This window comes from Aristolochia californica, unplaced genomic scaffold, assembly GCF_029961685.1.
Source record: "Aristolochia californica isolate CCGP_79_NKW_82.1479 unplaced genomic scaffold, dmAriCali1.0.hap1 SCAF_15, whole genome shotgun sequence".
Lineage (NCBI taxonomy): Eukaryota > Viridiplantae > Streptophyta > Magnoliopsida > Piperales > Aristolochiaceae > Aristolochia > Aristolochia californica.
Window position 1 is genome coordinate 22,382,509 of NW_027181826.1, and position 14,462 is coordinate 22,396,970.

Sequence of the window (14,462 nt, forward strand, 5' to 3'; positions counted from 1 at the left end):
TTCAAAAAATCTGCTTAAACGGGCAGTCAACCTCCAAAAGTTAACAGCACACATATGCAGAGACAAGTGCTTGTTGTATGCTTTGTTGGGAAGTGAACATGACTTAACATGTATGTTCTTGTTTCCAAACTCGCTCTTAATCAGATCTTTTTCTGTTTAGAAAGGATTTGGAGCAAAAAGAGATTTCCTAGTTCTGCCTCTGATTATCTTCATCTTATAATAATTGTTCGACAAGAAACCAGGTTACTATTAGTGAAATATAAGTCAGAAAATCAGATTTCTGTTCAAAAGTGGCAACAAAAATTGGTTGTAGAGGTGTGGACTTTGTCTCTGGTTATGCATTGTGCAAAATTAGGTTCATGAAGTCTTTTTTCCTTTTTCTATAAATAATTTGAGACCTCTTGATTTTTGTTTTCAGGCTATCGAGCAGTGATCTGTGGAATGGATCCTGTCTGCTGTGAGTCAAGCTCCTGGATGGAGACTGCTAATGTTGAAAAGTTGTCTCGGGGCTGTAATCAGCCATTTTACCAGGTGAATAAAACATTTTATTTGGTTAGAAATTGAGATCTGATTGTATGATGGTGCCCTGTTAATTAACTTCCAAAGTTGCTGACCTTTATACTTTCTAAATTTTCTATGATTCAATAAAGGTCCCTATGCTCTTTAACCATCATAAGTTGTTTTGCTATAATGTACTTGCTTCCAACTAGGCTAGTAAAGAAAATTATAACGACCAAGAAGCAAAGACCTGCCTGGTTTTTCTTGTTATCTCTTGAATTGTAGGATAAGAGAGCACAGTCTGCATTAGGGGAGAAGCTTGACCTCCAACCAGACAATTCTCTATTATGTGAAAAGTTTACAGGACTATAATGCCCTTTTCCTTTCCTTTGTTATATATATTCCAGACTACTCCTAACATAATAAAAACAGCATATACATATCTCTATCTTACATTTTATTTTAATTGTATTGTATTTTCCTTTTTTTATTGTAATTAGTTTTCTTTGTTAGGATAGGGCACAAAATCGGAAGCAAGACTAACTGGACAGCCGAGTCCTAAGGAAGGAAATCACTCAATTGAAAGGATTCGAATGATAACTGTAAAGGGATAGTCCCACATGGACGAGTGAGTACAAATATCTTAAGCTTATTAGTTGAAAAAAGGCTTCCTAAGGTGGCTAGTCATTTTGGGATAGACCTTGGACCCAACTTCACATGGTATCAGAGTAGGTACTCATATGTGAGCCTCCCCCCAAATTATCCGTTTGTAAAGCCACAAAAAGTGTCTACACGTGAGGGGGAGTGTTAAGGAATAGTCCCACATAGATTAGTGAGTACAAATAATTTTTTTTTTTAAAATGGTGCTGGATTTTATTAAGACAAAGGCTCAAAAGAGCAAATTACAAAGGAGGGAAGCCTTCCCAAACAACGAGAGATTACTGGGAAGTTCCGAATTTTACCAATTTATCAGCCATATAGTTGGCTGATCTAGGAATGAGATTCCAATTACAATGGATAGAAGATACAATGTCAGCAATACAATTTGTGATGGGCCAGTGACGCCAAGGGGGGAGTTGTCTTTGGAACACAAACCGATGACAGTCTTTGAGTCTCCTTCAATGATTAACTTCCCATGGAGACGTTCCATGAAAATTTAGAGGCCGAATAGAAGAGCACTAACTTTAGTAGTATTAGCATCAACAATGCCCACTAGTCCAACATACGATAGAATAGGATCTCTATTTTGACCTCTGAAAACATTGCCTGCTCCAGCCAGCCCAGGACAGCCAATACCACTACCATCAAAATTGAGTTTTATGCTGTCACAAGGGGGAGGATCCCAGATGGCCATAATCGGAGTCTTGCAAGGGCTAGTCACGTGGGCGATCAAGCTCCAATTTTCCCGAAGGGAAACACCCGATAAAGCGGCAAATTCCTTCCTTGTTTGAAGCCAACTCGAGATGAGGCCAACAACATGTGAAGCCGTGTTGTCCGGGGTGTAAGCTTCGGAGTTGAATCTCTGGTTATTTCGCTCGAGCCAAATACCCCATGGAACATGCACAAGACAGGCCGAAAGTATTAACTTGCCCCGCAGAGAAAGCCGAATCCCTCTAACCATCTCAAAGGTGCCAAATAGGTCCTGATGTAGCCCCATTTGGAGCCTAATCTTCTTAAAAATCTTCATCCAGACTTGCCAAAAAAACCCAGTGTAAGTGAGTACAAATATCTTAAGCTTATTAGTTGGAAAAGAGGCTTCCTAAGGTGGCTAGTCAATTTGGGATGGACCTTGGACCCAACTTCACAAATATGAACCATGCACTTCTTCCGAAATGGATTTGGATGTTTAACTCCCGTTTCCCCAACCTTTGAAAAAACATGGTAGCTTCAAAGCTCGGTTGGTCTTCTTCTTGGTGGTCCTCGGGTGGTAGGAGGAATTTGTCACCTATATGGAGGTCTCTATATCTTCTTCTTCTGAGTTTTTGCTCGGCTATCAAATATTATGTGGGCAACGACCAATCTATCAAATTCTGGGGGGACTGGTGACAAACCTTTGATGAGTACTTTTTGGTGGCCTTTTCCACTTATCCTTACAGTCGGAGATCACTGTGGCTGAAGCTCGTAGTGGCGTTGGCTAAAACCTCCATCTTCGTCGTAGTTTATCGGACTTTGAGGCCTTGGACGCTAGCCGCCTTTTGGACTCTATTCAGCTGCTCAGATTGCGTCCTTAAGTTCCTGACAAATTGATTTGGTGGCCTGATAAGAGGGGTTCTTTTACGGTTTCCTCAACCTATCTTTTCACTGGGCGATGGTCCTCCTCTCTTACTGTGCATGTCGTGGCTTTCACTTGGTGCCTTGTGCACCTCCTAAAATCAAATTCTTTATGTGGAGTGCTTGCCTTAATAAGATCCTTACCGCAAACAATCTTCGGCAGCGAGGAAGCCTCTCTGTTGATCCCCTTTGTCCCCTCTGCAGCATGGTGGAGTCAGTTTGCCACCTCCTGCTCCTCTGCCCCTTTTCGTGGCGGGTTTGGGCTTTAGTCCTTTGCCGCATTGGTTTGCAGTTTTGTTTGCCCACAGATTTGATTGAGGCCAGCCGGATGCTTTTAGGCTCTGCCTTGCCAGGGCTGGGGAAATTACTGATCTTTGCTTGTGTGCACTATATCCTGTGGGTTCTTTGGATTGAGAGGAATTTCAACCACTTCAAAGGAAAGTTTTGAGTCTATTGAGAGAGTTGCTAACATAATCTCAAGACAAATTTCCTCTTGGGTGTGCACAAAGAGTGCTTTTCCCCCTTTCTTTGGCTCATTTATTCGGGACAACTGGTTTTGCTTGGCCCAACTTCATGCTCCCTCGAGACCCCCCACCATCTAGGAATGGCTGCCTCCCTGATCCGGTTCTCCCAAGCTGAATTTTGATGGCTCCTCTCTCGACAACCCTGGAAAGGCTGGTTTTGGTGACTCCTCTGGCAATCAGATTATCTCCTTTCTTGGTTCCTTGGGAATTGCTGACTTGGCGACAGCTGAGCTTTCCAGCCTTCTCCATGGTCTTCACATTTTTCCTGACCATTGTAGTGGTCTTCTCCATGTTGAAGGTGACTCCAAAGTAGTAATTGGCTGGTGTGCTCATGCCTCCACTCCCCTCTGGTGTCAGTGGGATTTATTCTTCGAGATCATGGATATCGCCTCTTTTTTTTTATTGTACTTGGTCTCACATTTCGAGATCTGTAAATTCTGTAGCTGATGTCCTTTCTAAGTAGGGAGCTTCCCTTCGATCTCTTATTGTTATGGGATCACTCTCTTGAGCGTTTATAACCTTTTGGCTTTGTTTTCATATCATAAAATCATCCTTTCTCAAAAAAAAAAAAAAAGGAAAAAAAGAAAAAGAAAAAAAAGGAATTGAGAATATAAAAAGTGGATATGAATGTAGTGAGGTTTGTTTTTGGTTTAGAACCAAAGTATGAACCAATCCATGCCAAATGCTTGCTAGTGCTGAGGTACCTACTCTTGTTGCTGGATATGCATGAGCTTTGCTGACTGAAAACCATAGCAAGAGCAGACTAATAAAAGTCGTGAAATACACTACTGGATACTACCACCACATAATAAAAGTAGTTAACTAAAATATTCAATCATTGTATCATCTCCTCTTTTGAGACTAAAAAACTTGGCATATAGTTCATATACTTGTGAGATTGCTTTCTTGATAAGAAGTAAGACTCTGGAATTCCAAATCTTGGTGGTTGTTTCACAATTCATCACTTAAACTCTGTTGCCTAGGCTCCATACTATTGATCAACCAAGCCATAATTTGATTGTCCAGTGCCTCCTAGTCATCTGTTACAAGAGTAGGAGATCATTCATAATATGTTTTTTTTTTTTTTTTTTGTTAAGGCCAACTAAAATAATTTTCCATCTAAACCTCTGGAATCTTTAATTGAATCTTTAATCAGAGTGATAACTTCAACACAAAATAACAATCCGAAATCAATACCTGAAAACCAAATGCTAAAGAACACCTTAATTTGCTTGTACAAACAAGGGGGCCAGGGTACCCGAATTTCAATTCAGAAGCACCATCACGTAAATGACCCCTTAACCAAAAAAATCCAATTTCAGGAGGATGCAATCAAGGGCTAACATCTGCCCTATGAATGATGATGCAGACAATTTTTAAGTCTAGAAGACCTGTCCAGGTAAAAAATTGGAAAAAGGCCCAAACAACCCTCTGGAGGCGCTAACCACATTTAATTGCTCAATTAGTAGCACAAGTCATCAATCATGGGTCATGACATAGTAAGTAAAGGAAAAATCTAACCTTTAACTCCGATTTGCAGAGAAAAAGGAAAAATCTACCTTTAACTCCAGTTTGCAGAGGAAATTGAATAAGTTTAGAAATCGCAAGGCAATAGAAGGACTACGAGTGGCTGAAGTTTCTCAGCAATAGGACCTTACAACTTTGATACCATGTAGAAGTGAGAGATAGAGGGGAGAGAAAAGTCATAAGTGAAAGAGGAAAAGTGCTACAGAAAAAGCAGAACTGTTTAGAGGTCAGAAATCGACCACCATTCTCTTAAATAGCACTTAAGTGAAATATAAAGTACATTGATAGATATACCCCTCTACATTAAACTCTCTACAGCGTTCTAATTACATGGGCATAAAAAAACTGAAAATTGAACCAAATAACTACTAAATGAAGGAGATCACTTTCCTACTGTAGAAGGGTAGTTTGATAACCGTTAAATGACCAAAAACGCTTTTACATATAACTTAACATTTCTATTATCAATTAGCCACATCATTAATAAGAAGTTGGGTCTAAGGCTCATCCCAAAATGACTAGCCAAATTAGGAAGTCTCTTTCCTAACTAATAGATCTATGATCTTTGTATTTATTAATCCATTTGGGACTATTTTTGAACACTCCCTCATGTGTAGGCCCTCTTTTTGTGGTTTGTACACATGGACAGTTAGGGTTGAAGCCCATGTATGAGCACCTACTTTGATACTATGTGAAGTTGGGTCCAAGGCTCATCCCAAAATGACTATCTAAGTTAGAAAATCTCTTTCACAACTAATAAACTCAAGATTTTTGTACTCATTAATCCATGTGAGACTATTATTTAACAATTATGATTCGGTAGTTTGATGGTGTTTCTTGTGGTGTATAAAAAATACGTGGGGTGAGGGTTGACAGTTTGCTTTGATGTTAAATCAATGTAACATGAATGTTGGAAGAGCTATGTGACAAATTTTTAATTTACAAATTTCATTAATATTTTTATTTATTAATAATTATTTATAGATTTTTGTTGTGGTATTTTTTTTATTTTTCAATATGTTTATGAGGTACCTCCAGGATCTTATGAATAATCATTACTGACTTCCATAAATTTTCGAATCATGTAATGTATTGTAGGTCTTGGTTGATGTACATGCTGATCCGAACCTTCTAGTTGCTTATGGTAAGTGTTACTGTCCTGTTTGCAGATTAAAATCAAAATTAGTTTTTGTCTTGTCTCCTTCTTAACTCATGATAGCATAATAATCATTAATACTGATGTTGCAGTGCCTGAGGAGAATCTCTTAGCTGTTGATCAGCCAGACATGGTGAGTACGAATATCTTTGACTTCTGCATTGAGTTGCTTACTATTGCGATGGGAGGGGTGAGAGAGAGATGGAGGCCAACCAAAACCAAGGATAGTAAAACAATAGAGCAGAATATAGGAAGATTTCATGTAGTAAACCTTAATATAATTGGGACTAGTTCTGGATGATGATGATGAATGAGCTGCTGGAGGCACCTAAAAGGGTAAAATATTAGAAAAGAACTGATTTTCAATTAGAATTTTTTCTTGCGAGTAAAATGATTTCTGTTTGGCCTATTTTCTTGTGTTTGTACTCGCACTTGAAAGAAAATGGAAAACTTAGTTGACTGCTCCAAATATCTGCATTTTCCGATCTTTTCTCCTCTTTGAGAGTTTGAAAGAAAACATTCTCACAACCCTGCTGACTTTTAGAGAGTAAGATGAATAGTTTCATATGGGTGATTCAGATACATTTTTTTTTTTTTTTCTGTATGGCAAGTAGGTGATTGTTTAAGTTTTCATTCTCTGATCATTTATGTTTGTGCAGGGAAGATTCGATCATCCTTACACTTCTTTCCTGTTTTATGGCGTGGATGCAGCAGGAGATTTCATCCCTGTAAAACAATTACGTGAAAAGTATAATAGGCCTCGCCATGAAGTGCCGATGGACCCACCCGATGACAACGGAGAAAAAGACATGTAGTGGAATATATTATGATCAGGAGACTTTTGACCCTTGATTTTCTTCACCTTGAAGCTATTTCAGGTAAATCCGTCTGTAAGTATAGCCCTACATGTTAAATTTGGAATCGCGTGACTCTGGATAAACTGATATTTTACCATTTTGCATGTGAATAACCGAGGGAAGCACACCTTGTACTAACATGGAGCTTAATGGCTTCTTTTATCTGTAAATGTGACTGTGGATAAAGAATCTTTGATTCATGGTCAAGGAAGGCTTCACCCTTTTATTGGCTGCGAGGGGGAGAGAGGTTTATTGGCTTCGCCCCAGGTCTGGTCTAACCCGGTTTAGTTGAACTATAATAGGATATTACAATAAGTATTACCGGTTAACCTTTTGAATCATTCCCCAAATTAGACAGGTCTAATTGGTCTAGAAACAGTCGGTTGGACTCCAATTCCAATCCATCTTGGTTGAACTGGCTTGTACATTCTGATTATGACACCATCGATTTTTATTCTGCTTTCTTATATATTTAGGACATAATAAATAGAAAATCAGATGAATGGTTCAAATTGACAATTGAATAAGGGCTCACATTTAACCTTTACAGTCCTTACACACGTTATTACCAGCTAAATGCTCTGTTAATGAAGCCTCTTATATCAATTTGGAGATGAATCATTCTGTAAACCTACCATTCATGTAATGGAATAAATGACAGAGAAAACATGGAAGGGCATGCATGACACAGATACGCAAGCAAATAATGGTGTAGGTGGAGGGAGAGTGAGAAGAACAAGTGGTTAATGAAAAAAAAAAAAACAAAAATTGGATCAAAATTAACCTAAATGGGTCCAAGTATACATTTTACACCTGTTTTTATTAATAGGTTGAGTTCGGATCAACCCGCTTAACAATTGGTTGAAGTAGACCCGATTCGATTCGATTCGGGCCTGAACCGAAACCATTTTAGAGATGTAAAAAATTAGTGAGGCCGCCATTCTATCGCGAATTGCTCTCCTCTCCTGCTCTGTGGTGTCTAAGAGACTCCATTTTCGTCTCAGCTTAGCTTTTGCCATGAGCGCCTCTAAAACCATAGTCCGCACTTACATCTCAGTCTCCTCGTTCAAGCCACGAACACGGAAACCTTCACGAAGCTTCTTCCCTTTTCATCGCCGACTTCTTCATCCGTTGTCTGGTAATGTCTCCTCTTTCTTCTCCCTCTCCCATTTTCTCAGGCTCGATCCGGCCCGTCGAGGGTTGGATCTGTATCCCAAAGTTACCGGTTCTTCCGGAATCCGGTCTGACGCTCTAGCAGCAGTCTACTCCGCGGACCAGCTGGACGAAACTCCTCCGAGTAATTCCATGGTTGAAATTCCCGAAGAGCTAACAGAAGGCACAGTTGAAGAGTTAATTTCGAACCCCAAAGATGATGTTCGTAGGTTAATGAAAATGGAGAGGAGGTCTGATTTTGATGAAGCAAGAGGAGAGAGGAATAAGAGTCATTGGTTTCCCTACCTTGACCAGTTTAAATCAGGAGACAATTCTCTCACTAGTAGCCAGATTTTGGAAGCTCTTGATACTTTTATGAAGAGCGAGAGGAAGGAAAAGATTAGGGAGGTGGTAGAGAATCGGAGTTATGGCCTCAGTTTGGTGGTGGAGGGTTTGACGGATTTCGGCAATGTTTCAGCGGCATTTCGGTCGGCCGATGCGTTAGGGTTTCAATCCGTCCATGTGATTTCATGCGACAGCTCAAAAAGGTGCAGCAAGCCTTGAGGTGAAACACCGCGTTTTAGCTAATAATAATAATAATGAAAATACCATGTTATATCTTAATTTGGTAGTTTCAGAAAGCTGGGTAAAACTAGTTTTCATGTTTCACTGGTTTCATATTGCTTATCGCAGATATAGAGACAATCGTCATGTTAGCAAGGGTGCTGAGAAATGGTTGGACATCGAACTCTGGAATTCGACGCAAGAGTGCTTCAAGGTTTTAAAGGCTCGTGGTTACCGCATTGCTACAACACATGTGGGAATGGATACGGTATGGATTAAGACGACCTTCCTTTATTCTCTATTTTACACAAATACAATTTTGAATGTCAATGTAAATAAATACTCATGCAACTTAAATAACACTGATAGACCAAAATAATTAATATCGGTGCTGATGCATGCCTATTTGTTGTCTCCATCATACAACAGACCTTGAACTAGGCACACTAGACCTTCTCCTTCTGAAAATTGGGAGCTGGACTTTTAGGCTTAACGAGTCCTATCGAAAAACTTAACTGAACCGAACTTGAACAGTTTGTGAGCTGGTTTGACTGGTGCCACCCCTAATCTTGGGATTTATAATTAGATAGGTTGGATTGATAAGAATAAGCTCATTTTCATTCTTTATTACTCTGATTCCTAGGATCACATTTGCTAGTTATGGGACTTTTACGTCAAAGTTTATTACTAGAGTATTTTTTTTTTACCTTCAGAATTTTGACATTTTCATTTCCAAATATTAAAATATCATGTATGTATAACATAAAATAATAAGACCTATGGGACATTTTCCAATACTTGCATTTGTCAAACTTGGACTAATGCTAGACAAAGGCTACATTATAATGTAGAATCGGCAGCGCTCCCAATGGCATGAACTACGAGATGTTGAGTAAGGAATGATTTCTGATTTTTGGTGCTTTGCAGGTTTCTATTTATGACATGGATTGGTCATACCCCACAGTGATAGTTGTCGGGAATGAGCTCAAGTGAGTGTCTTCACTGAACTTGTTGATTCTGTTGTCCATGAAGCAATGCAACATTCTTAACAGTCGAGGTTTTTTCTATGGCATAATACCATCTCAAAAGAGTGAAATGTTTCTTGGCTTTGTGCTAAATGCATTGTCCTCGTAAAGATGACAAAAACACCCGAGATAAAAAGATAAAAGCTAAAAGTGGAAGTGATGTTGGCCTTCTGTGGGGCAAGTTGAAGCATTTGGGGTTTAGGGTTTCAGTCCAGTGGGTGGCTGTGGTTCCTTGGCTGTTGAGGCTCGAGTAACCTTCACTGAATGAAAGAAAAAACCATCATAAATCTGATTTTGACTTGAATGAAATAGTTTGTCCGTGGCCTATACATAACCAGTGAATGCAGGAAGGATGTCTACTTGATGTGACATTTCTTTCCAGTTCTTTTAGGAAAACCTTTTGGAAAACAGAAAAGTTATGGGTACAGATTAATTTAATCTTTAGGAAATAAGGCCATTTGATCATGTGTTAATTAATGTGTAATGTACCTTTTGGTCTAGTATCCTTTTTGTTCATCAGTTATTTTGAATAAGCTGTATTCTAGACAATGTGCAACCGTGGACATGCAGTGTAGTTGCAGGAAAGACCAAATCATTCCCTCAAAGGAATTGATCACTTCACTTGAAGCAAATTGCTGCTTTCACTGGTATAGGGGAATCTATTCATGCAAGCTGATTAATGCTGGTGCTAATTTGTCAATAGGGGTATAAGTGATGAGGCTCTACAGTTGTCTGACTTGCACTGTAGCATCCCTATGAATGGCATGGTGGACTCTTTCAATGTTTCAGTCGCAGCAGGCATTCTCATGCATCATGCTGTTTGTGATAGAACGTCTCGCCTGGTGAGGAACTACTCTTTCACTGCAGTCCTTAAATTTATATACAAGCATATTGCATTACTCTCTTTGTGATAGAACCCAATTTTTTATAGATGCGGTGGAGGTCTCTTTTGCTAGCTCATGGTGGCAATGGCATGATTTATTAAAATTTGTGCTGTTATTTTACAGGGACGACATGGAGATTTGACGCTTGAAGAACGCCAGATCCTACTAGCAGAGTTCTATCTGCGTCATAGCAAGAATGCAATCAGCATTGCTCTTGAGTATGCAAAAAGGAGGTTGGATAAGCCGATATGTAAACTATGAGAGCTCATAATGTGAGAACTTCCCAAATTTCTAATTCTTAATCCTATATCGAGTCCAGGAACTCGTTCTTTGCAGTCACAAAGGAATCAAAGTCTTCATATTTAATTGAGTTTAGCAGTTCAGGAAGGAGCAGAAAGATTAAGCATGCAAAATTCAATGAAACCCTGTTTCAGATTAAATTGATTGACAAAGAAGAAACAGTTAAACAGTTCTCTCCTCTCTGTTTCCTTTACCTTTCTAGCGATGACGAGGAGGAGCGGTGGATACGCTTGAAGCTTTTGAAGAAAGTATTGGAAGAGGGCCGCGCGAACGCGTACCCCCACGACCACAAATTATGACGTGCATTCTCCCACATGGGGAGATGCTAAGCCTGTGCCCCTCCCTAGTGCAATGGAAGCCACTGACTTAGGCCACAGGCCTTATTGATCACCCGTCGACCCCGCCCAGGTAAGTATGTTCTCCTACTCTTGTGACCTCCTATTTCAAGCCCTCTTTACTCCCACTTTCCTCCCCACTTCCCAATGTGGGACTAACCACCACCATTGAAAAACAGCTTTTATTATCAGAAACTCCCTCAAACGTACAAGACATTTATTATCAACACAACACGGTTTTAGTACATTCGTTCCTACTTCAAGAATCCTTGAGCCGTCTTCAAGTAGCCCCCAAAGTCGTTTTCCTTCTTTTCGTCTTCCCCACCTGAAGGAGCCGACGGCGCATTCTCTGCGACCGCGGTGGTTGAATCAGGGGCAGGTTTTGCAGTTTTGATGGAGTGAGAAGATTCGTATTTGTCGAGGTACGTTTCGGCCTTCTTCACGTACGCACCCATCCCCTTCTCTTCGTCCAATTTCCCGTAATGGGAACCTGCGGCAAGCAGATCCGATGCCGCTCCCGCGACCTTACCTTGGTCTATTTTCTCCTTCTCGTTGGACAAGGTGGCTTGGGCTGCCTCGGCCACCAGTTTGGCGTTTGAGAAGAGCTCCGTTGTGGATGGTTGGGGCTTCTTAGTGCTGCCGGTGCTGTCAGCTTTCGAGCCTAGTGAACCAAGTAGATTCATTGTTTGGAATTTTGATGGAGGATGAAGAAGACTGGACGCCGAGTGGAGAAGGAATCCTCTTCTTTGTTTTATAAGTAGAAAAAGAGGCAAGTGGGGTTTGTTTCCGGTGGTTGACAGTTAAGCCTCCCTCTTCCGATCTAAATATCTGCTTCTGCTATTGATTTCTGAAACCTACCTCCAATCAAATCCATTCAGAGTCGATACCGTGTCGCTCTCGTCGTCCACACATTTGTGTTCAATTAATGCTGCAGTTGTTGATAATGTCTGTTTTAATCTGTGGCCACAAGATATGTCGGCATCTATCTGCCCAGTAATGGGTGGTGGGATGGGATGATCTTTATCCATTTTGGGATAATTGTATTTTGTTCCTGTGAGTGTGGTGTCTTGTCAGACTGCATTAGGGAAACTCTTTACATAAAGATGTAGATATTTGGAAGGTTTATCAAACTATAGTGAATAATTATAAATTTTAACTTCACTTAAAAGCAATTATAAAGACATAAACCGTTTTAGTAGTTAAAGGTTTAGGTATATTGAATATTGTTTTATTAGGAGCGGTTATAATATATTTAAATATAATATATACCTAAATAGATAATTAATTAAAATAAATATAGTTACTATATTTATAAGTTATTTAACGTATAGAATTAAAATATATTAATATCTTAATTAATGAAAATATATTATATTAATATAAGATAATAAATAAATAAATTATTTTTTAATTACATAAGATATGTTTTAACATTAAAAACTATTAATTTAATATAATAGTAAAAAATAATATAATAAATATATATATATTTATCAATAACATAATATATATTTTTATGTATTATTAATTAATAATATATTATCACAAAATTTAAAATCATTGGTTTAATTAATTATAGCAATGGGATAATTAAACAAAAATAATTTATCAAATATTTATTTTAAAAATATTTTAATTATGACTATTAAATCAATAATTTAATATAATAATTATAAAATAAATATATTAAATAAATAAAAATAATTATTTTATAAAAAATATAAATTATTATTCTTATTACCTTCCTCACAACTAGCGTAAAAATATATTGAGATATTCGAATGTATGATATGGTTAATCTAATTCAAAGTCCTCCCCAATAACCTCTGTTCTGAAATCCCTATGTTGTTAAGTGAAGTGATAGTTCTTCTATACGAGAGAAGAAGAAATCCATTAGGGTCAAGAGATGAGCAATCAAAAGTAAAGCAAGTCATAATTGGAAACAAACTTCATGAGCGATCAAAAAATCAGGGTCAATGCTGAGAGGGGTGAGCGGTAGAGTTAGGGTTTCAACATATTTTTCCAACCATTATGAAGGAGAGACTAAGATTTCATGTGGCTCTAGTTATACGTGAACAGGAGGAGAATTTTCTCTGAAAAACCTCTTTTTTTTGTGGCTCTATAAGTAGATAATTTTAGGAATAGGCCTTCTTGTGTGGCTCTATAAGTGAAAAGTTTAAGTAGAAGCTCTCGTTTGTAGCTCTACAAGTGGATAGTTTAGGTATAAACCTTTTTTTGCGATTCTACAAAAAGATAATTTAAGTGTAGGCCCACATATGAGTATCTTCATTTGAAATCCTTGCTACCAATTTATCAACAACAACATTTGATTGAGCACAAATAAGCACTCTTCCTCTCACTACAGGGTATTTTTTTTAGACAAGGAATCTTTCTTCTCTTCCTTCATTAATTGCCTGGCAAAGGCAACATCCTGTCAAGCCCTAACAAATACAAATTGACTAATCTTTGATTAGTTCCGGTAGCAAAACTTCCATGTGAAAGGCCACATGCGTTTTTTTATATATCCTTCTTTTTTGCCAAGTTCAGAGCAAGCAAGCAAACCACTTATTATAGTAACAATTATTCTGGTCTTCCCTCTGCCTAGAGGACCCTATATAAGTGACAGATTAAAATGTTTATTTTGGCTTTGTATTCCAATAGCAATATAGCTTGAAGTTGACTGTCATTAAATGATGACTTCAAAGTCTCCAAAAGTGGAAGAGAAAGCTTACACAGTTCAAGTTTTCTAGATTTCGGATAACATTGACCAATATGATTCAAAATTAGTGGAAGCATGGGTATATCCTTCAATGAAGAAAGAGCCTGGAATTCCAGAAGTTGAGTAATACTCAAAATGAGTGGCATACCACTTGCTCCACTCAGTGAGAATTCTCTTTGCCTTACAAATGTGTGCCGAAGCACTTTGAAGATCTCATTTAAGCTATCACTAAGAGGAGTAAGTGGTATGCCACTCGCATTATGAGTATTACTCCTCAACTTCGAAAATTCCAAGCTCTTTCTTCATTGAAGGATATACCCATGTTTCCACTGATTTTGAATCCTATTGGTCAATGTTATCAGAAATCTAGAAAACTTGAATTGTGTAAGCTTCCTCTTCAACTGTTGTAAACTTTGAAGTCATATTTTAATGACAGTCAACTTCAAGCTATCAATATTGCTATTGGAATACAAAGCCAAAATATAGATTTTGATCTGTCACTTATATAGGGTCCTCCAGGCACAGGGAAGACCATAATAATTGTTACTATAGTAAGTGGCTTGCTTGCTTGCTCTGAACTTGGCAAAAACAGAAGGATATATAAAAAAACGCATGTGGCCTTTCACATGGAAGTTTTGCTACCGGAACTA

The 14,462-nt window shown here is 38.4% G+C and overlaps 3 protein-coding genes and 1 non-coding gene across 11 annotated transcripts in view; 2 read left to right on the forward strand and 2 right to left on the reverse strand.

Annotated features, from left to right (window-relative positions):
- LOC137951704 (clp protease adapter protein ClpF, chloroplastic) overlaps nucleotides 1-7,110 on the forward strand; it is a 31,384-nt gene extending 24,274 nt beyond the window's left edge. For 7 of the 8 annotated variants that reach the window (XM_068798559.1, XM_068798558.1, XM_068798557.1 and 4 more), the window contains 4 exons: nucleotides 419-531; nucleotides 5,919-5,964; nucleotides 6,069-6,109; nucleotides 6,636-7,110. In XM_068798559.1, the coding sequence (XP_068654660.1) occupies nucleotides 419-531; nucleotides 5,919-5,964; nucleotides 6,069-6,109; nucleotides 6,636-6,791 (356 nt within the window). In that variant the 3' untranslated portion in view covers nucleotides 6,792-7,110. The remainder of the gene's footprint in view (nucleotides 1-418; nucleotides 532-5,918; nucleotides 5,965-6,068; nucleotides 6,110-6,635) is intronic. The other variant, XM_068798563.1, reaches the window with a different exon arrangement.
- Nucleotides 7,111-7,790: 680 nt separating this feature from the next.
- On the forward strand, nucleotides 7,791-12,197 carry LOC137951430 (uncharacterized). The gene is made up of 5 exons (XM_068798084.1): nucleotides 7,791-8,533; nucleotides 8,679-8,817; nucleotides 9,477-9,538; nucleotides 10,278-10,416; nucleotides 10,582-12,197. Exons 1-5 carry the CDS (start codon nucleotides 7,851-7,853, stop codon nucleotides 10,717-10,719), a joined length of 1,161 nt encoding a protein of 386 aa, XP_068654185.1. The 5' UTR covers nucleotides 7,791-7,850; the 3' UTR covers nucleotides 10,720-12,197.
- On the reverse strand, nucleotides 11,014-11,174 carry LOC137952400 (U1 spliceosomal RNA). Its single transcript, XR_011112235.1, has one exon. It is a non-coding gene; the product is annotated as a U1 spliceosomal RNA (small nuclear RNA).
- On the reverse strand, nucleotides 11,348-11,776 carry LOC137951248 (nodulin-related protein 2-like). The gene has a single exon (XM_068797834.1). The coding sequence runs from the start codon at nucleotides 11,774-11,776 to the stop codon at nucleotides 11,348-11,350; it is 429 nt and encodes a 142-aa protein (XP_068653935.1).
- Nucleotides 12,198-14,462: the final 2,265 nt, after the last annotated feature.